The following is a 22756-nucleotide window of genomic DNA, read 5'->3' on the forward strand; positions in this document are numbered from 1 at the left end:
AGAAGAGAGAAACACCTTTGTTGTTTTAAGTCATTACTTTCAAGCTGTGGCAATGTCACAAGCTGTGGCAATGTCACCATGACTTTGTGTAAACTTGATAATCCATTAAATGGATTGACACAGGTACCTGGCTGTATTTATTGAGAACAGCGTACTGGTTTGTTGTTATTAAACTCTCAGCCAAGTAAGCTTGTCAATGCTTTAGAACCTATCATTTTTTGGATTCCAAGATTTATGCTGCATGTATGTATCTTGTTTTGTTTCTCTCATGACATTCTAACTCACAAGTGTATCTGTACATGTCTTGTAGAAACTTCCCATGGTATTTTGGACAGATGCATTGGTAGATGTTTTTATGTAGATTGTATCTCTATATTCAGCTACATGTAGAATAGATGATAGTGATCTTCTACAATGCGTTTACTCATTGCTTAGTTTCAGTTTAGTTTGAAATGGTGTAAAATCAACCAGAAATACAATCTGATTGCCAGTTTTGTATGTTTTCCAGCAAGATCTGACAATTCCATGCTCCTATAGTAATTCAAGGTTTGACCAAATCAAACACAGTGTGTAGTTCAGCTTTTTATTTGTGACATCTAGGATAACTTGAATCTTTGCAGTGACACCATTGGAGCCTCAGTGACAATATTCTGGATATACATGTACTATCAGTAATATTTACACTTCTTGGAGACAATATTAAGATTTTCTTACGTTGTGTAATTAATGATGATGTCTCTGCTATTACGGAGTATTCATGGTAAGAAAATTATGGGGAAAATATACCCGTTGTGAAAAAATGAAATTTTGCCAGCTTCATGATTTTTCTGCTGAAGAAAACCATATCAACAATATGTCCTTTCTATCTGGCATTGATACTGGTACTGTAGGTTACATGTATGGTGATGAGTGAAGGTAGCTAAACTGTTCAAATATACCGGTAAATGTGAACGTTGTCATGAATTGTTTGACAGTCTCTGGTTTTGCGGTTTATTCACTTGGAATGCATGTTCAACAAAGCATGATGTTCTAAAAGCCAAATTCTCCATTAGGCTAGCACTGTTTCCTGTAGGGATTAGAAACAGTTCTCTGAAAGCCAGTTTGTGTAATGGAGTTAAAAGTGTCCTACATGCTAAAAGTAATGCAATTTATAATGAAAACACAGAGTGGATAGAGTAAATACACCACTGTATAATGTATACATGTGCTAAATACCAGGTACACTGCCATAGACTGTAGAGTCAAACCTGTATTAGTGGTCACCCTAACAGAGTTTTCACCTCTTTACATTGGTCAACTTATGGCACACCTGTGATATTTTACATGTTAAAGGTCCTCTACAGAACAGCCACCTCTCTTATGTAGTCATTGGCTACGTGGAATTGTTCCAATTTGGTACAAAATCTGTGTGCAATAGTCAGACTACATTGTAAATGACCTCTATCAAAAATATTTTGACTGAAATCAAGAAATGACTATTTTGAACAATTTTAATTTCATCAATTTTTTTTTGTTCAGTGCATGTATCATGATTTTCAGTAGATTTACAAATGTATGATGTTGAATTTTATTGATACTGTTAGTTTTTCCGATATTAACCACTCAGCTCACCACATACGGTACACCAAAAGTTAATGCAACACCCACCTACAGAAAGGACACCTCCATATAGCAGTCACTTGTTCTTAGTCCCTCCCATATGTATCAGTCCATCATGCTAATCAAGAGTCTGTGCATCTATACATCGTCTACACTACACATACAATGTACATGTACAGTTTGGCTTTATACCGAGTTTTAATACGTGTATTCAGTTTATTTCCAAGTAACTTTTGTTACATGTATAGTGTTGTAAAAGTTCAACAAGCACAATGTACAGTAGGAGCAACTAGGTAAGGGTTGATACAGGAGAAAAATAATTACCTAATATTTTTCTGACACTGAAAGTAAAAGAGCTTAAGCTTCCATTCCTGTGTTACAAACTCTATCCGGGAAAAAATATCTATTTTCACAAAAATTAAGCTGATGAAAACTGAATGTACATGTACTCCATAAGCTTCATCAAGAGCCCAATGAAGTGTCTGGCTAAAACAGTATTGTAAAAATTAAGAGTCCAAATATCTCTCTGAGGGGCATTTTACCTTGATATGATAATTGTTTCTGATGAGTGAATGAATGTACAGTACATGTAGATGTCAGTAGCACTTGTATACAGTGTATATAAAGTAGCTTGTTTGTTGTTTGTTTTTTGGTGGAGTAAAAACTATGAAAAATGTCAATTTGAACTCTGTCAATATGGATAGCTAATGGTACCAGGTACTTTTTATACCGCACAAGTAGAAGTTCCAAACTGACAGATGACAGTATAACTGATGTTTTCAATCCTATTGAGTGACATAAAACAGGATTTCATTCTATCAATGGTACTTATCGTACGTCCACATCGTGATATTGAAGCGCTACCAGCTTGTACCAGTGTATGAAGACAGGATTTTAAGGGATCTACATGTAGGAAAGTGGCCATCCCCAAAGTGGGTTTTGTCTACGATTTAATCGGCTTAATGAAAGTGGATGAATTCAGGTACATTAAGTGTAGCCTACTTGTACTGCATTTTATCAGTGAACTGCTGTGCTCTTGTGTACAAATGCAGCAAAGCCAGTGGAAATTGAATTGAATTTCAGGGTGCTCAGAAGCTGGTATTCAGGGCCCATTACATTGCAAAGCAAATTACATGCAATATACTGTATCTAGCCAGCCAGGTCTGGTGGCACTCACTGTGTTTAGTTGGAGTTGTCATGCGGATGCCTCAGGTCGGAGCCCAAGTACTTGTACATAGTGTAAGTTCAACATTCTTGTGCAGTATAAATGTATGAGACATGCAGGGTATTGCCCAATCAGTGAAAATATATTTTCAGTGGCTCAATATGGCTTTTTGCTGACTTTGCAAGTAGGGGTGACAGGCCCAGCAGAACAAGGGATGTATATCGTGGGATCTATCTTGATATAATTTACTTACAATAATCAACCTTTATAATATACCTGTCTTGGTATATTTTGAAATATGCACTTGGTTCATTTATGCACTGTAATGTCTCACTATTCTTTTGAGTTCCCAAAATCAAGATCATATCCATCAGGACTTCCAAGTTCCATTTGAAAAACCACAAGCAATGATGTTATAGAATACAGAAATATTACAAGTGCGGCCTAACAAGAAAATGAACAGAACATGCTTATGAACCAGGTACATCTCTGTCATTTGAGCTGTTTCTTTGGGGCTTTCCAGGCAAATTCTTAATTCTTAGCCAATTGTATCTTCTTACCCAAGGTTAAATTTGTTGAGTACAGTGGAACGTTTTTGCCTGCTACATCTGTGAAATATTACAAATTGAGGGTCAAAACAGTAACCAATAGTAATTTTGTGCAATTTTGATATTTCAAAACTTGACATCCATACTGAATATGGGTGGGCACTCAGACTTTTTATAGTTATTTAATGAATGAATAAATGAATGGATGAATGAATGAATGAATGGATGAATTCTCAAACCAAATCAAACTAAGGAGATAGTTTAATCTATAAGGCCATCATGAATTTGGCATACCCTAAAGTCAATTTATATACATGTACCAATATGTAACATGGCAGTATTTGAGCTGTACAGTTTAGGCACATGTACATGTAAACCCTGCAGAGAAATAGATTTTGGCTGTTAGAGCTTTCTGAATACATTTCCATATACTGTACAATGATCCTGAAATGAGGCCTGCATTTTTAAAGTTCAAATGTAGACACTAGCCGAACACTGCTCTTGTTGTGTTTTCTATGTTATACAATTATGAATGGAATATAACGTACACAAATGAAAAAGCTATATGGTTGGACAGGGATCTGAAAAAGCAGTTTACACGAGACAGAATGTACTACACATACCGGCACATCGTATTCAATTGATTTCTAGATTGGCTTGCTTCAGTTGAATGAGCAAATATCTTCTTTGATTCTTCAAGGCGCTACCATCACAGACTTGTTTACCTGGTTTTTAATTAGTCCCCACGGACACCGTCCGGGGGGACTTATAGGTTTGGTCATGTCCGTGCGTGCGTCCGTGCGTGCGTGCGTGCGTCCGTGCGTCCGTCCGTCCGTTCACGCAGATATCTCAGAGATGCAGGGAGTGATTTCATTCAAACTTGGTACAAGGATTACTTCATATGTCATACAGATGCACGTCGATTTGTTTTGTGAGGCGATCCAATATGGCCGCCAGGCGGCCATTTATTACGATTTTTTCATGTACAGAGCCATAACTCAGACATGTTTCAACTGATTTTATTCAAAGTTGGTACAAGGACATTGACCAATGTCATAGATATGCATGTCGATTTGTTTTGTAATATGATCCAATATGGCCGCCAGGCGGCCATTTTATTACAATTTTTTCATGTACAGAGCCATAACTCAGACATGTTTCAACCGATTTTATTCAAAGTTGGTACAAGGACATTGACCAATGTCATAGATATGCATGTCAATTTGTTTTGTGATAGGATCCAATATGGCCGCCAGTCGGCCATTTTATTACAATTTTTTCATGTACAGAGCCATAACTCAGACATGTTTCAACCAATTTTATTCAAAGTTGGTACAAGGACATTGACCAATGTCATAGATATGCACGTCGATTGTTTTGTGATACGATCCAATATGGCTGCCAGGCGGCCATTTTATTACAATTTTTTCATGTACAGAGCCATAACTCAGACATGTTTCAACCGATTTTATTCAAAGTTGGTACAAGGACATTGACCAATGTCATAGATATGTATGTCAATTTGTTTTGTGATACGATCCAATATGGCTGCCAGGCAGCCATTTTATTACGATGCTTTCATGTACAGAGCCATAATACTCACACATGTATTAAGCTAATTTATTCAAAGTTGGTACAAGGAGATTGACTAATGTCATACATATGCATGTCAATTTGTTATGTGATACGATCCAATATGGCTGCCATTCGGCCATTTTGTTACGATTTTTTCATGTACAGAACCATTATACTCAGGCATATCTCAAATGATTTTATTCAAAGTTGGTACAAGGACATTAACCTATGTCATACATATGTAGGTCAATTTGTTTTATGATATGATCCAATATGGCTGCATGGCAGCCATTTCATTACAATTATTTCATGTCCTTAGCCAAAACTTGAGCACGTCTCAACTGATTTTATTCACCAATTTTATGCAAACTTTGTACAAGGACATTGACTTATGTCATGCATATGCACATTGATTTGTTTTGTGATACAATCCAATATGGCCGCCTTGTGGCCATTTTTTCCCGATTTTTCATGTCTGGAACCATAACTCAGACATGTATCAAGTGAATTTATTCAAAGTTGGTACAAGGACATTGATTTATTTATCTGTATGTATGTGGATTGGTTTCACGAGATGGTCCAATATGGCCACATGGTAGCAATTTTGTTATGGTTGTTTCATGTCGAGAGCCATAACTCTGGCAAGTCTCAACTGATCTTATCCAAAGTTGGTACATGAACATTGATATACTTGTTGATTTTTTAAACAGTAAGATCAAATATCGCTGCATGGTGGTGATTTTGTTACAGTTTTCTAATGTACAGAGCCGTAACTCAGACATATTTCCACCAGTATCATTCAAAGTTGGTACAAGGACATCGACCTATTTCATACATATGCTCGTCAATTTGTTTCACGTCATGTAGCAGTAACATGTCAATTATTGAAGTTTCGTAAGTAGGCTAATATGTCAAGAAATACTACATCAAATTCATGAAACTTTGTGCAGATGTTAAGCTCACATTGCTTTAACATTGAAAAAGACATTTATCAGTGTCATTTAATTAATTTGTAATTGCATAAGTAATGGACTTACCTAATTAGAGTGATATAGCCACAAATTAATACAACGTCAAATTTGATGAAACTTGATACAGATGTTGATCTCATAGTTTTGTAAATACTGCATCAAACTTTATGAAATATGGTACCAGTGATAATCTGTTAAGTGTTAGGATTGTATGCAAAAATGTTTTGCAACATCCTGTTGATTAATTCCTAGTTGACTCATTTTATGAACTTTAAGATGGTGCCTACATATTGGTTTTATGTTTTCATCACCATGGATCTCATTCTTGGCCATTGAGCGCCATCTCTATCAAAGTATTTTTATCACAAACCTAATTAATGAAGAGGACTCTATCCTCTCTGAGGACATGTAATCAATGTACCCATTAACAAGTGGGGACTGTGTCATCAACGATGACTTGTTACTTAAAAAAGGCTGTAACAATACCGTGTGTTGTTGGGGGCTACCAAATCTTTTATGTTCTTCTTAGGTGTGGGTGTTCCCAGGGTGTTTTCACTCAATTAGAAGAATCATGGTTAATTGCATACATTGTGCCTAGAAGCTCCAGTTCATGAGAAGATAGTTTCTGTTTGTTATGTTCCATTTGTAAATATAGGTTCTTGCTGTACTTTCCAACTCATTGACCATGCAGTGTTCATCTTGCCAATATTGGCTGCCTTTAGTGTGTGATGTTATATTATGAAAATATCAAAAAGTTACAGCTATTCGTTGTCTCTGTAATAAGATCATATGCAACGTTGGAGGTTTTACTTATCATAATGATAAAAACAAAGCCAGGAACAAATTTGCAAGATAGTGTGTTGGATTTCTAAGAAGATAGATGTACTGTATCAGTAGATGATTGAACCAGTATAAATGCATTAGAGCCAGTAGCTGAAACTTTTAATGATTTTTTCACAGTTTTTGCTAATGTGTGTCAATTGCAAGTTTTTGTTCTACTCTTTGGAGCATGTCGTAAAACTAACTATCCAGTATTTAGCTTGTCAACACAGCATCTTTATATATTGAATGTACTGTTATTGTTTACAATGTAGATTTCAATTCTAGTCCGGACCAGAATTCACTTGTCAACAATAACACTGTATTCAACACATGTACAGGCTGAGTTGTCAAGCTGAATACTGTATCTCAACATGCTCTGGGATTAGAATGTGAAACTATAGTAGACATACAAAACAAAATTAGTGAAAAAATATCATTAAACGTGACAGCTACTGACCCTCTTACAATATCTTACCCCTCTCACCCTCCCCTGAGTCTTTCTCTCTTTTCCCATTCCAATTTCTTCCTCTCCTGTCCGAAAAAAGTTTTCATGACAATCATGAGACAATGAACAGATCCTTTCAATGAGAAAATGTGGTTTGTTTGTTTGGTTGTTCAACACTGATCTGAGAGTGGCACCAACAAACCTCTTCTCCACATTCCTCTGTATTCAGAAAAGCTGTTGTCCTCCGGAGATGAAATTAAACCCATGGTGCAAATATTTTTCCCTTGACCAGTATTGCGTTTCTTGCCTTCGGCAAGTTCATACATGCACCTGTGTTTGTACCTGTTATTTTAAGCTCCAAGTCATTTGGCCAGTCTAAGTTTACCAACGAGTGGAGATTGACATGTGACAAAACACTGGCTTGCTGGATGTGACCGTGTACAGATAATAAGGGACTACTTTTCACGACCAACATTGTGTGTCTATGAAAACCATGAACTGAATCAGTTGTTGAGGCAAATTCTGTTTATGAACTTTTTTCTCTGTTTTAATGTACATGTAAATTTAAGACTTGTAATTTATGAATGACTTTCCTGCTTGGGCATAGTGTACATGTACATGTACTTTATTTACAGACAGGTGTATGATAGTTGCTTACTGACAATGTGTATGTGTACATGTACCATACATGTATGTGTACCGTACTCTGGTGAAAGATCTGTACATGTATTTCTGTTGTTATGGTGTACATTTCCAGTCATCATCTTTGTTTTTGCATTGCTGTTCATGGCACACACTACACCCTATGCTGATGGAGGTGCTGTAGATGTACAGGGTACATGTAGGTGAAAGCTGTGTGCTAAAAATCAATTGAATGTGTATTCTGTTGACTTCAGGCAGCCATTTATTTGTACATGTGTGAAAACATTTAGGACAGAGAAAAGGAAAAGAGAGTTGAATCACCGATTTGGAAAATATAGACTCTGAATTGACATGCATGTTATTTATTGAGAGAGTGTACTCTGTATTGAATACCATTGATTCACACAGCATTGCATCTGATAGTTATTGCTATTGTGTATAGAAAAGGTCAGTGGTTTGTGCACTTTGAAACTCAAAACACAGTACATTTTGCAATATACAGGTGTGTATACAGTAAGATTTGGTCATTTAGAAGGTGTGGTGCAGAGCTGAAGGGAAGTCATAATATTAGGAGAAACACTTGTGTTTATAGCTTGTTATCAACAGTGATGCATGGCTGAGTCAGATAATGATGTGTCATCGGAGTTGAAGGTGAACCGTCTAAGGGAATTTTTCTCTCCTAATAATTACAACATTGAATTTTATGTCTGTTCCTGATTGATGTCTCAGATAAGAAAAGGAAAGTGGTCTGTGAAAGGACACTGCCCTAGGCACACACTGCAACTTGTTCATAGTCTAGCATACATTGATAGTGTCAGCCAAATTGCAGACATTGCTGGAATATGTTTGTGTTGTCATAGCAACAGCTGGGCTATACAGGTACATGTAGATTGTTTCTCAGGGACAGAGTTCTGACTTTTGTGATTTGTCTTTTGTCTACAGCTGGTGTTCACTGAACTCATTTTGATACTTGTACAATTTGCTGTTTTCCTGTCATGAAAATAAAATCCTGATTCTATGGTTGCCATTTTGTATTTCTAACACCGGTAAATTTCAGGTATTTTGCTGCATGTCCAAAATGTGCAAGGGGGAGCTTTGATTCTTTACTTTCACTTAGGAAAACAAGTCATTTAAATTTTCATTGAATTTGTAGCTGATTCTCAGCAAATGCATAGTGGCTTGGTTAAACTCTAGCTTTTGAGATACATACTGTCTCAAAAGCCATCTACTCAAGTAGTAAGTATTAGAATTTAGGCTGACCCACTTCAGAAGTTCATTATCACATGTACTGCTGTAAGTACTGATAGCATATGTACTTTATTGTGTACAGACATATATATGTATGTAATGCAGTTCTGGTATTTCTGGATTTTCATGTTGTCTTTGATTATGACTAAAAGTCCTGTAGTAGGTACATGTACCACTGTAGCCATAATATTAAATTCAATACAAGGATTTTGGTGTCTGACATATTTGCACAGTGCGTAGAGAACCTGTGTATTTAAAGACCTGTACAAGTGGTTGCAGTTCTAATTTTGTCCACTGCAGTGTAACCTGATACTAATAATTGTGTACTGAAAGAGTTTGTTTACCTAAACTTGTCCTGACACATTCAGGGTCACAGTCACGCATGTCAGTCATGGTGACCCTTCAGAAGACAACCAGTTTAAAAATTAGTGCTGGCATTTGTTCAAGGAACATTGTAAGGTCTGTTCAAGACATGTATGACTACTTGTTGACATTCAAAAACCACCTAACCTCACTCATTGTGAATTATCAGTGATTGTAGATAAGTTGTTTGGAAATTTTATGGGACATTAATGACAAACTTGCTGTCATCATTTTCTACTAATGGCGCCGAGACTTTCTCCAGTACTTGTGGAAAATGACAGCATTGATAGACTGTTACGATGAGACAAGTGATGTCAGCAAAGGTGAGCTATCAACCAGAAAGCACCTTAGGTTGGCGTCCTGGCAGCCAAGTAAAGTGTCTTGGGGACAGATATTTGAATCTCAGAATTTGTACAATACTTTTGTGTTCTGCTATGCTACTCTTGTGAATTCATTGTGAAGCCTTTTGTGTGAATGAAGTTTCCACCATTTTTTAACCCTTTTCCTGCCAAGTCCATATTTCAGCATCAGGTCAAGATGGTTAAAATTAATGAAACACAACATATTCCATATGGTGTATTTTAACATAATATTGAACTTTTGAAGGCTGTTGAAAATATAAATTCTGTAAACTTGATTTTTATGGACTAAAGATGCTGTAACAGACCAAGCCAAGTGGGTGAAAATATTTCATGTTTTGGCTCAGTACTGCTTTTTGACTTGGCTGATGGGGAAATGATACTGTCTGGCAGGAAAAGGGTTAATGAAAATAAATTTTAATTATCCTCCACATAGTTAATACAAGGCATAATACAAGGCCATTTTGAATTGCAAATATATCAAATGTAAATGTTTATTGGTTTCTCAAATCCCAATCCTGCATAGTGACTAGTGATTTTACTCTTGATTTGAAAGGCAGTGGTTTCATCTTTCTGTGAAGAATGTTTGAACAAGAGTTTAAGACTTTCAGTTTCAGTGCGTATAATAATTCATACGTTTTCATGAAATTGCACAGCCAAAACAAATACTGACTTGTCTTATGAATTGTGTAAAGATACACTAAATGTAAGTGATAAAAACTTGACAATGACCATGCTTCCTTATCACTTTTGCAAAATACTGAAGTCTTGTTACCGTAGCAACTTCTAAATCTCGCACTACCTGCATGAAATAATCATTGTTTAAATCTTCATATCTAGGTCAGTAGAACAAGAATGTTAGATTTACAGTGTAAACACATACTTTCATGTCTCTTGTCTGTCTGTTGATATCAATGATGTTTTGAGTAGATATCAGATTTCTAAAACTCTACACTCTTGACGCCCTGCAATTCTATTTAGGATGCTGCCAACTTTCTGTCCTTGGAACTCAATACAACTCTCTATTTATATGTTGTACTGCTACATGAGATATTCTAATACCAATGTTTCCTTTTCCATACTTCAATAGCGTTCTCTACAAATGTACAAGGCACAGAGATTTGAGTAGGCTACACCCTGATTTTTTGGCAAATCTATGCCTACAGAAATGAATCATTTACATAACACAAAAATATACAAATTAGGTATTGTTATGTAAATTATCAGCCCATCTATCTTTCAAAGCTGTGGAGAACACTCACCAAAGCACATGATGACATGAAAATTACTTCAATGACATTGTGTGGAAAAATATCATGTCTACTTTGTGCTTTGGTACATACCGGTACTATTTCTCTCAAAGCAGTTTTACAAACATACTATCATACATGCATGTATACCGTATGTTTGGTGTAGTTATAATACATACCGGTACGCTGTGTGGATCGCTGATAGCTGTTTTTTTCATACCATGGCTATTTATTCTTCAAAGCATGTAAAATGTTATACGTGACCCAGATACTATTATGCCCTTTTTTGTCAATTCAAACATTTAGTTGTTGTGTACTGAATGCACACCTTTGAGACATATTCATTGAAGATTTCAAAGCTCAAACATGTTTGACAGATCTAGAATTCTCACAAGGGTTTTGATCCTGTCACCCCCCATTTCCCTATATATAGGTTCACCCATCAAATTTGAAACATGGGGATGTACCAAAGTTTGGTGGGGAAGGGGGCTTTAAATACATTCTGCAAACAACACAAGCATGTACTACATGTAATGTAATACAGAATGACCATGAAATTCATGTTTTTCTTGCTCACTGAGATATACACATGTGTGGATAAATCACACATGTATCAAAAAATAAACACAGCTCGGACAGAGATCACAAGTTTTGATTTGATTTGACTGTTATTTACATAACCTAGCATAATTATCATGTCTCTACATGCATGCAGACAGTGCGGCCAAGTCAACTTGCATGAGCTGCAGTTACACTATCTATGATGCTCAGTGGGAGAGTTTATACATGAAGATAAATTTGCCAAATGATTGCTACTTCAGTTCATATCAGTAAAGTACAATGTACTTCTGTTATCAGAATACATATTACATGTTACAGAGTTGTAGTCAATATCACTCATTTCTGAATCTAGGTCATTGATACAGATTATGGACAGTGAACCAGTGTAAAGGAAGAAATACAATCGAACAAGTCATATACATGTACTCTAATTTAGATATATCTGGAATCTTGGGCAGTTACAGCCTGTATAGATGCTAAACATCAGAATGAGGGATCCACATGCACATACATGCACACAGTACATTATTCAATTTATTGTACCCTGTTGTATGTGTGTGTGTGTGTGTGTTAGAGAGAGGGAGAGAGAGGGAGCAATGAGGAGGAAAGGAGCAAGCGAGTATGTGTGTGCATATACATGTACGGTATACATGTGTAGGTGCATGGTAAGGTGTCTCCAGTCAACTGGAGTTGCCCTTATTATTCAAATTTACCCTTTGAGTGTCAAAGTCAGTTTCTGTCGCCTTTATAAAATATTACGCAATCAGTTCTTTTTTTCTGATTTTTCAAAAAATTTTGCTAAAAGACTGTAGCAATTGAAAAATGATGTCCATTTGGTCCAAAATTATCAAAAACATTGCAGAAAAATTAATAAATTAATATGTAAAATGTTGCACCGACATTTCGATGGGAAAAATTACAGCACTCAAAGGGTTAAAGATATTGTAGCAGCATGCTCATGAATTTTCTGTGGGTCACTGACTGTAACTTGACCCTCATTTATAAATCAGAGTTGTGATTTCTGTTTATTATATACCTATAAAATATCAAAAACTGTGTGCTTTGCTGATAAGCTATCGAAAAGAAAAAGAATTGAAAAAGAATTTACTGTATTTACAGGGTTTTACTAAAACTGTAGGTGTAACTCATAGATACATGTAGACTCACATGTACATGTCAGTGCTGTACAGACTGAGATGATCTTTCCAAATTAGTACTTGATGTGAAGTATCCTAGAACTGATCCAGTGTTTTCCAAGTTTTAGGAAGGAGCTGCATCTGCTTACAACACAGGTCCAGTAGACATAATTTGTGATGATTTTTTCCTATTATTGACATAAAAATAATTATGAATATTAATAAATTATTAATATGAATGTTACAGAATATTAAAACTTTTTTACACACAATGTCGTCTACTTTGTGTAAATGCTGTCTGGAAACTCCATTGTTGTGATAATTATGATTATTAATAAATTATGATTATGATTAATAAAGTCATATTTTACACATTGTAATGTGCTTATGTGAACAACCCTCTGGAAACCCTTATATAGTTTCACAATCTATGCCAAAATATACAAGTGACACCATTGCCCAGGTTCAGTCTACGGCGAGAGTTACCATTGCCCAGGTTCAGTCTACGGCGAGAGTTACTACACAGTGTATATAATGAGAAGGTAGCCAGCTCCACTCGACAGTAAACTGACATACCCATGAATTACCTCCGTTTTCTTCACTTCTGCATGTTGATTCTCAAAATTTCTCCCGGTGTTGGCAAGTCCATAAATCAGCCATCAAATCTACCCAGTTTTGGCCACTTAGACGGAAAATTTGTGAAGTTTGAGGCTGCGAGAAGGTATAAATCGCCAATGAAATGATGCTGCCTTAGCGGAATCGACAGCATCCGGGGTCTTTTAGGACCGTTTGCGAAATTTGAATGTAGCCGCCAAGCGGGGCCGAGGGCGGAGCCATGATTTAACGTTCAGATATGCTGACATAATTGATCGTACGGCCAATGAACGCTCGTGACCTTTGATTAGACCTCTCATCAGTTGACCCGAATGGACATGTGTCTGATCATGGATGTAAAAAATAGATCCATGGTCTGATCAACATCAAAACGTGGAATGAGTTTCATTTCTCTAGTTGGACGATGTATTTTTCGAACTTTATAGTAGTTGTAAGGTTGCTCCAAAGCAGCTTACTGGGTATGTGATCAATGGAGGTGGTAGCTTCAGCGAAACGGGGACAGCATCAACTGAACAAACACCGCAGTAGGCAGCTCAATATAGATTGCTGCGATCGTGTTTGCCAGCATTATATACACCTTATCCATATTATTTGATGACACCGTCATCACATACGTCCATTACAAACGTCCAGATGAAATTCCGACGACAGTGAGCACACCGTCATCGACTGTGACCGACTCCTCTGCCCCTCCTCCGCCAAACACATCAGCGACTAATCCGTAGCAATTAAAATGTTTCCACCAGCTGTGATATTTGACCGTGGCGGTGACCTTTGATTTGAACGCGTTCGCCGCTGCGATATCACAGCTAGGTTTCCACGGTATCCACCTATTCCCGAAGAACCTCCGCCATGTGCACATCGTACCCACAAATACCTTGAATAGCAAGGAACACGACTAACACTTCCAGGCTTACAAACGTGCTGACATTTTCTTGCCCGTTCTCGTTTCAAAATTTTAGTGTTTTTTCCATAGACCCTGCTGCATCCGTGTGTAGCGTCAATTGTTTTTCCCGAAGACAGAAAGTCCTCGCTTCAGTTTCTGAGTGTGATAAAACTGCAGAGCTTCGGTTAGGATTTCCAAATCTGCGTAAGGCTGTTCGCAAATTGTTTTTCTATTTGCGTAAAATGTACCAAAAATGCGTACAACATGACTACATGTAAGTACCTATATATAACAGCTGTCTACGCGATATCGAAAACCGGTTCAAAAGTCAATGAATAAAGTGTTCAATAAACAACATCATTGACAATGTTTTTTCTTTGATATTAGTTTCACAATTTGTTCTGTTTCTATTTTCTGTCGACGATTTTCATTTCTTACTAATTATTTAGACTACAACTTCCCACTATTGCCTTCGCTGCTTGACCTGTCATCGCTACTCTGAAGTCAAATTCACTTAGTCTCGGGCCTTCCATGGTTATCACCATCAGATCATTTAGATCAGGCATAGTCACTTAGACAGCTACTTTTCGATTTTGTAATCCTGTTTTGGGTAGTGAACCAACGCGCTCACACGAGACAGATGAGACTGGAATCACGGCTGCCAATTATGGCCAATTTTGCAATATTCTGGAATAAGTTTGCGGACCGGCATAAAACTATTATTTTTAAGTCTGCGTAGCATTAACTTAAACTTGATATTCGACTAGGAGATCTTCAGGGTTTACAAGTATGCATTGGGCGCAGCGGAAAAAAAAACATGTTTTTTTTGCAATAACGACGAACTCTATTGAACTTGTTACATTTTTATTAGTACAGACTTGAAGGAAAACGTGATTGACAGGATGTAGGACAAAATATTGCTAAATTATGAACATTTTATCAGCAAACAATTTATTTTTAGTCCTGGATAAACTTCACATTGAAGGGAAACTACGTGTGCTCATGTCTTTGTTACAGAGACTGCGCTTTTTAATGCGTATCGGATTACGCAGACGTCATTTACTTTGCGTACTTCAAAGTAATAACATGCTGTAAATACGCAGGATTTTGCGTTAACGGAAGCTCTGTAATAAAACTAATGATAATATTATTAAATTTCATTTTTCTCAGTATTTTTTGCAAGACATGGATATATTTGTCTAACATATTCATAAAAAAGTAACAGGTCCTCGTAACGCCAGCACGCGCACGCCTTTTCAATAAAAATGATATCGATTTCAAGGTACATTGTCTGTGCTTTGTCTGTAAAACACGTCAGTGACTGCGTTTTTAATATTTTGTTGGGCAGCAAATAGACGACAGTCAACGCTGCCTGTATTTTCATTGTAAATCTCTGAAAATCACAAGTTCAATTGGAAGGTGACTGCGTGTTTGTACGTACGTACGCTGTTTTGAGGTCTCCTCGCCAAGTCGCTGAACTTGACATATTTTCACAATGTCAACCGGATATCTATCATAAACAAACGCATCTGCAACCCGTCATCCGTTTGTAATCACACATACATAGCTTGGACCGTTGACTTTAGGCACCTCCATCCTTGGATAGACCATGAAGTAATCGTACAGTGTAAGTGTAACTTTCATGTGTAAAAAAGGTCACGAGCGTTCATTGGCCGTACGATCAATTATGTCAGCATATCTAATAACGTTAAATCATGGCTCCGCCCCCGGCCCCGCTTGGCGGCTACATCTAAATTTCGCTAACGGCCCTAAAGACCCGGATGCTGTCGATTCCGCTAAGGCAGCATCATTTCATTGGCGATTTATACCTTCTCGCAGCCTCAAACTTCACAAATTTTCCGTCTAAGTGGCCAAAACTGGGTAGATTTGATGGCTGATTTATGGACTTGCCAACACCGGGAGAAATTTTGAGAATCAACATGCAGAAGTGAAGAAAACGGAGGTAATTCATGGGTATGTCAGTTTACTGTCGAGTGGAGCTGGCTACCTTCTCATTATATACACTGTGTAGTAACTCTCGCCGTAGACTGAACCTGGGCAATGGTAACTCTCGCCGTAGACTGAACCTGGGCAATGGTAACTCTCGCCGTAGACTGAACCTGGGCAATGGTGTCACTTGTATATTTTGGCATAGATTGTGAAACTGTATGAGGGTTTCCAGAGGGTTGTTCACATAAGCACATTACAATGTGTAAAATATGACTTTATTAATCATAATCATAATTTATTCATAATCATAATTATCAAAACAATGGAGTTTCCAGATGGCATTTACACAAAGTAGACGACATTGTGTGTAAAAAAGTTTTAATATTCTGTAACATTCATATTAATAATTTATTAATATTCATAATTATTTTTATGATAATTGTAGGAAAAAATCATCACAAATTATGCCTACTGGACCTGTGCTTACAAGGCGTAAATGTACAGATGTATATGTGGATATGTGCCATAATTTTTCGGCATTTTTGTCCTTTCCTAGTTGTGTTTACTATACTGCTCCAGTGGGCTTCAACCACAAGATGGAGGTCACCAACTTTGTTTTGGTAACTTGTTAGTTGAAACCTGAGACATAGTGGCCATCTTGAATTCCTATAGTAGCCAGAAACCTGTTGATCCGGCACTGCGTTGAGAACTAACCTAAACTCATCAATCCAAGTTCATAGTTGATGACAAGTCCCTGTTCAAGCCAACCATTAATCATAGTTCTTACTTTTCAAACGGTGATCCACACAATATATTGTACATGTAACTAGCTCTATGTATGTTTTTGAAGTACTTGTATAATCATACTGCTTGACATAGTAAATATGTATGCAGTTTATTTGTCACCAGAAACAAAATTCACATGAATAACATGTAGGTGGAAGATACAAATTTCTTGTAAGTGTGCCTACATAAGTAAGGTAAAGGATTTCAGGAATTTTGATATATCCAATTTGTGTAGTATGATGGTGCTTTTTTGCAAGCTACATGTATATATATTCTAATATTTCCTGGAACACGCATAGTTTAATATTTTCTGTTTGTGTTCTTCTCCCCTCCCCTCCCCTCACAGTTTCCCAATTATTATTGATCTGATCAAGCAATGGCAAACCTATTTATGTAAAAATTACTAAAAAACTCTTCCTCTTTAGGTTAAATAGTTCTGCAGGAAAGAGAAGCATGATTTTGAAAGGAATAAAACAAAACGGCACTCATTCAAAGAGTCTCACAGAGTTTATGAATGTATTTGGAAAATCGCAACATATTGTGTTGTTAATTAACCTATTTACACATCTGTGTGTTACTTTATTTATCAGGTCTGGTGAGACTGATGCACACTTCAGACGACCTCTGACCTGTAACCTTTGACACAATGGCGAGTAAGAACCGAACCGGCAGTGCCGAGAGGCAGATTCCGCACACTCGAATAGAGGATGAATCCACGATAGAAAAAACGTACAAATTTGGCGAATTGCTCGGGAAGGGGAGTTTTGGTAAAGTGTTAGAAGCTGTGAGAATTGACGATAATACAAGATGGGCTATAAAAATTGTCAACAAAGAAAAGGTACGTAGTTTGTTTGTTTTCACAATATAGTGATATTTACATTTCATTCAGGGAAAGTAAAAGGGCCAGAAGTTGTAACATTTGATGTTTTTTCACTATTTTTGATGTACATAGATAACAACTTCTTGTTCTACTCCCCTAAGCATGTTAAACAACTATTTAGCTTATCGATACAGTGTCTATTTGTGTAAATGCACTGATATTGTTTACATTTGAATTCTAGTCTGGACAAGAATTCAATCGTCAACAATTAACAAATGCAGTCTACACATGCACAGGCTGAGTTGACAAGCTGAACACTGTGTGTCTCATGCTCTGGGGAGAAGAACAAGAAACTGTAGTTGACATTAAAAACCAAAAACAAACACATCAAAAGTTAGAGCTACTGTACTGGCCTTTTACATGGACTGTCACTTCACTTGAATGACGAATGCTCTCAGTGGATATTTACTCATTGCAAGAGAAGAACACTAGTTCCAAAATGGCATCAGTGTCTCTGATAAATTTCATACACAAAAAAGGAAAACAAATTGATCTGATTTGAGTCAGAGCTGAGTTGTCTGTGTTTCCCACACTCTCTCAGGTGAAAATATCGAATGGATGATGTTGTACGTAACTTGATACACCTGTAAGTGTAATGAGTGTGTGGTGCAGTGAATAGATTGTAAACCTGTCATCAATAATTTGTCATTACATTCCATCATTATCAACACATGGCAAGCCATGCATTTCTGAATTTCAAGCCCCTTTGGGACTTGAACAAATTACAGGATAGTTGGTCACGTTGGAAACGAAAAAACCACCTGTCCAGAACAATATCATTTTGAAAGGAATGTTTTATTTCTGAATACAATGATAAATTTTCCATTTAGAATATGTACTTTGTGCAAATTGCATATACAGGCAAGTATGTAAATGCATACACACAGACAAATTAAACAATTCAAAACTAAGAATTAGTAAGATATAGTACTTACTAATTTTTATATGATTTAGAGCAAACTTAGATAAGACTACTCACAATCTTCATCATGAAAGCAATGAAGTGTTCTTAGGAGGCCTCCTAAACCTTCTTAAAGCAATTGGACCCCTAGGTTTAAGAATTCACTATCAAGTGAGCAACAACAACTAGTACATATGTACAGTGTGCATAGAGCTTTGAGAATATAACCACCTAAGTTTCTCAAAAATGGTGAAAAATCATCAAAATTAAAGTTACAGCTACTAGCCCTTAACCCTTTGAGTGCTGTAATTTTTCCCGCCAAAACTATAGTGACACATTTTCCCAATTTTTACAAATTTTTCTGTTATTCTTTTGAAAATTTTGGACAAGGTGGACAGTACTTATTATAAAATCCAGTTTTTGGTCAAAATTTTGAGAAAAATCAGAACAAAATGTTTGAACCTGAAAAAAATTGTTTGGAATATATTTTATAAAGGCAACAAAAATTGACTTTGGCGCTCAAAGGGTAAAATATAATATGTGAAGTAAGTACACTTTCATTTGTAGCATATATGTACATGTATGTCAGCAAAAACCAAACTGCATAGTAAGGAGGCAAGTTTTTTACCGTATGTGTGGAAACAAAAGATTACTGCTGTCTCCATGAATTAACTTTGATCAACTTGACTTTGACTTGTTTTCAGGCTGGAAGTTCTGCTGTGAAACTCTTAGAACGAGAAGTAGCCATCCTTAAAAGAGTAAATCATATACATATTATACATTTAGAAGAAATTTTTGAAACAGCAAAGGTAAGTTTTGGCTCAATCAGTTCTGCTTTTGGCAGTAATTTGTTCTCTTCACAAATGTGTGACATGTCCTTCTTCAATGAGATCCTGAGATACTGACAGAGACATCTTTATCGATTGTTGCATTCTACAGCATGATTGCTGATTACGATGTAACATCACACAAATAGTTAAGTAAACTCACTACATCTTTCTGCAGATTGTAGGTTTTCTTGTACGTGTACTTTGGTATAGAGATGTACTGAAAGCTGAAAGATTGTCAACTGGAGTTTGCTTCCAGGTTATAAAGCAATGATTGAAACAGCAAGAAAGTGGAGACTGTGTGTAATTAGACTATGTATGACCTTAATCTGCAAATGCCTTGAAAATCCATAATGTGCATAAATCAAATTTGCATTATTTATCGTGCTCCCCCTCAATCGGAACCAAATCCCCCATACCCTCCCCAAAATTTCAAGTAGAAGAGGACATTACCCCTTGTGAGAGAAACCAGGAGAAAGCAATGGTGGTAGGCATTATGTGTGTTCCGGTACCTGTATTGTAACATCATTGTGCTGACATTTTCCCCCATGTTGTATTTATTCAGCGAATGTACTTAGTGATGGAGATTTGTGATGCGGGAGAGCTGCAGTCATTATTTAAGAAAGGAACTTTTACTGAGGAGGAGACAAGGACACTCATAGAAAGACTTGCAAGTGCAATATCATATCTACATAAAAATGGTAAGTTTTGAATCTACTGATCAACTTTATGGTCATTTCAGACACTAGTGATAATTTGTTGATGCAAACATTTGATACAAAATAAAGGAGCCACATGTTTTTAATGTCAATGACAGTTTCATGTTGTACTCCCCAAAGCATGTTGATATACACAGTATTCAGCTTGTCAACTCAGCCTGTACATGTGCAGACTGCATTGTTATTATTGACGTTTGCTAATCCTGGTCCTGACTAGAATTCAAATGTACATGTAAACAAAGCGATTTGCCCATCTAGACGCTTTGTTGACAAACTAAAGAATGGGTGTTTCAACATGATAGAACAAGAAATTGTTTTTAATATAAAAAAAATAAAAGTAGTGAAAATAATTACAAGTTTCAGCTAGCACCCTTAAAATGGTTTTCCAGGGAGTCCTCCAGCTATGTACTCCATCCTTACACTAGTGACTCCCTAGGTTGCTGGTTGTTAATGCAGAATGCTACGTGTGTCTACTAATCTCCACTCCTGACTCATTTTATCATTATTTTGTAACTAACATCCTGTGCATGATGTTGACATCAATACACTTTCAGTGAATAGTCAATGGATAAAATCAAACGAAAAGGAATTTGTTGGAGGACGGTAAAATTACAGAAAATTGGAAATACCATACTTGAATCCAAATTCTATCTTGCGCAATTCTGAAGAGTAACCTCATGGGAGAAAGGGAATTTACAAATGAATTGTTCATCTGTACAGATGTATAACAAGCATGGTAGTTTGAAAGAGGAGCCAATACCTGTACAGAGTATTATCAGATGGGTTTTGAAATTTCAGATGTAGTCAATTTGTTAATTATCAAGGACATACCTGAAGGGCCAGAAACTGTAACTTTTGATAATTTTTTCACCATTTTAGTTTTGTATGTAACTGCAATTCTTTTTCTCCTCAAAGCAGAAAGTCTTACAATCATATACATTGTCTTATTCTCTTCACAGATATAGTACACCGTGATATTAAATTAGAGAATATTTTGCTGAGCACAGACCCCTGCAAGCCAGATGATAAACTAATAATAAAGGTGAGTGTTCTACATCCATTTTCCAAAGTTTGATAATTCACCAATGTATACATGGCTGCAATATGTCCTTAATGTCTCAAAATAATTACTACAGTACTGTAATTTTTTCCAACCACATCCATTGCTCTAAAATTCCTGATTAAATATAGGAGTTACTTTCGATATAAACATTACATTTTGTGCCGGTGCTACTCTCATTCATTTCATACAAATTTAGGATTGGTTTGTGGACAGCTAACTGTGGGCAGTGTTCTTTCAACCTGCGCACCCCAAATTCCTTGTAAACAGGTCCACTGTTACCATTGATACCAACAGATTTGGGCCAAACCATTTTGGTGCGGTGGTTAATAGAGTGTCTTAAGGTAGAACGCACCTCGGGGACAGACATTCGGACTCTCAAACTTTTACAGTTCTCTTCTGATATACCACTTGTGGGGGTTCATTTTAAAGCTCTTGGTGAAAGAAAACTTTTCACCGGCTTAGTTTTTTGAAATTCGAAAATTTTTATTTTTCGCCATAGAGTTAACACAGGGATGGCGGCCATTTTGAATTTCTAATATCGATAAATCTTGGGTTATTTGTTTCTCTAGTACCAAAATTTGCACGGTGACCCCCTATTTTTATTCTTGATTTAGAAAGAGAATGATTGAAAGATTCCTTGAGGAAAGTTAGAGCAAAAGTTTAAGTCTTTCACTTTCGAGGTGCATATTATCTTAAGGAGATCCCTGATAAGCATTTGACCTTGCAAGTTACCTCAAGGTCTCCATGCCCTAATTTAATGGTAGTGTTTTAATGCACCATATCTTCATTTGCCTCCAAGGTAATCTGATACTCCAATTATCTGGTGTTGTATTCTCACAGTCCATGCTCCATACATCAATCACATGCAATATTTGTGTTCAAACTCTGCTATAAAAGCCTCAAGCTGATCACTTAGTTTTCTTGCTGAAGGATTAGCAAATGAGTGATAGCCAGTGTAGCCCCATACTTTGGTACATCCCAGTGGTTTTCAAAAGGATGGGAGAATCCATATACAGGAACATGGGGATGCAAGGGTTGAATTGCAATGATTAGTGGTAAAAAAGTACACCCACAGGATGTGTATATCTAGTCAAATATTACAATTTTCATTGAACACAAATGTCCATAAAGCTGGCATTGTGGCAAAATCTGCCTTTGAAAGAGGAAAACCATTGGATACACCTACCTTCAAGACTCTTTTAGGCCTTGATAAACCTTGTTGGCAACAGAATAGATAGTATTTCAGTGTCATGACAAATGAAGTCGTGACTGTTTTCCTCTATGTAATGTTTTAACTTTTCTATCTGCTAGGATCTCTCGGCTCACAATTCAACATATAATCATTTTATATTTTACTTCTAAATGTTATAAAAATGCAAAATTTCAATCTTTAGTGATGTATACAAGAATCCTAGTACAAAGTATAGATCAATTTGAAAGGTATA

General features: G+C 36.5%; 1 protein-coding gene across 2 annotated transcripts in view; it reads left to right on the forward strand.

Annotated features, from left to right (window-relative positions):
* Window positions 1-22756, forward strand: part of LOC139152084 (serine/threonine-protein kinase 33-like) — a 60530-nt gene that overhangs the window by 27152 nt on the left and 10622 nt on the right. For both annotated transcript variants that reach the window (XM_070725180.1, XM_070725189.1), the window contains exons 2-5: window positions 17512-17759; window positions 19407-19511; window positions 20095-20230; window positions 21208-21290. In XM_070725180.1, coding sequence (XP_070581281.1) covers window positions 17568-17759; window positions 19407-19511; window positions 20095-20230; window positions 21208-21290 — 516 coding nt within the window. In that variant the 5' untranslated portion in view covers window positions 17512-17567. The remainder of the gene's footprint in view (window positions 1-17511; window positions 17760-19406; window positions 19512-20094; window positions 20231-21207; window positions 21291-22756) is intronic.

Source organism: Ptychodera flava, chromosome 2 (assembly GCF_041260155.1).
Source record: "Ptychodera flava strain L36383 chromosome 2, AS_Pfla_20210202, whole genome shotgun sequence".
NCBI lineage: Eukaryota > Metazoa > Hemichordata > Enteropneusta > Ptychoderidae > Ptychodera > Ptychodera flava.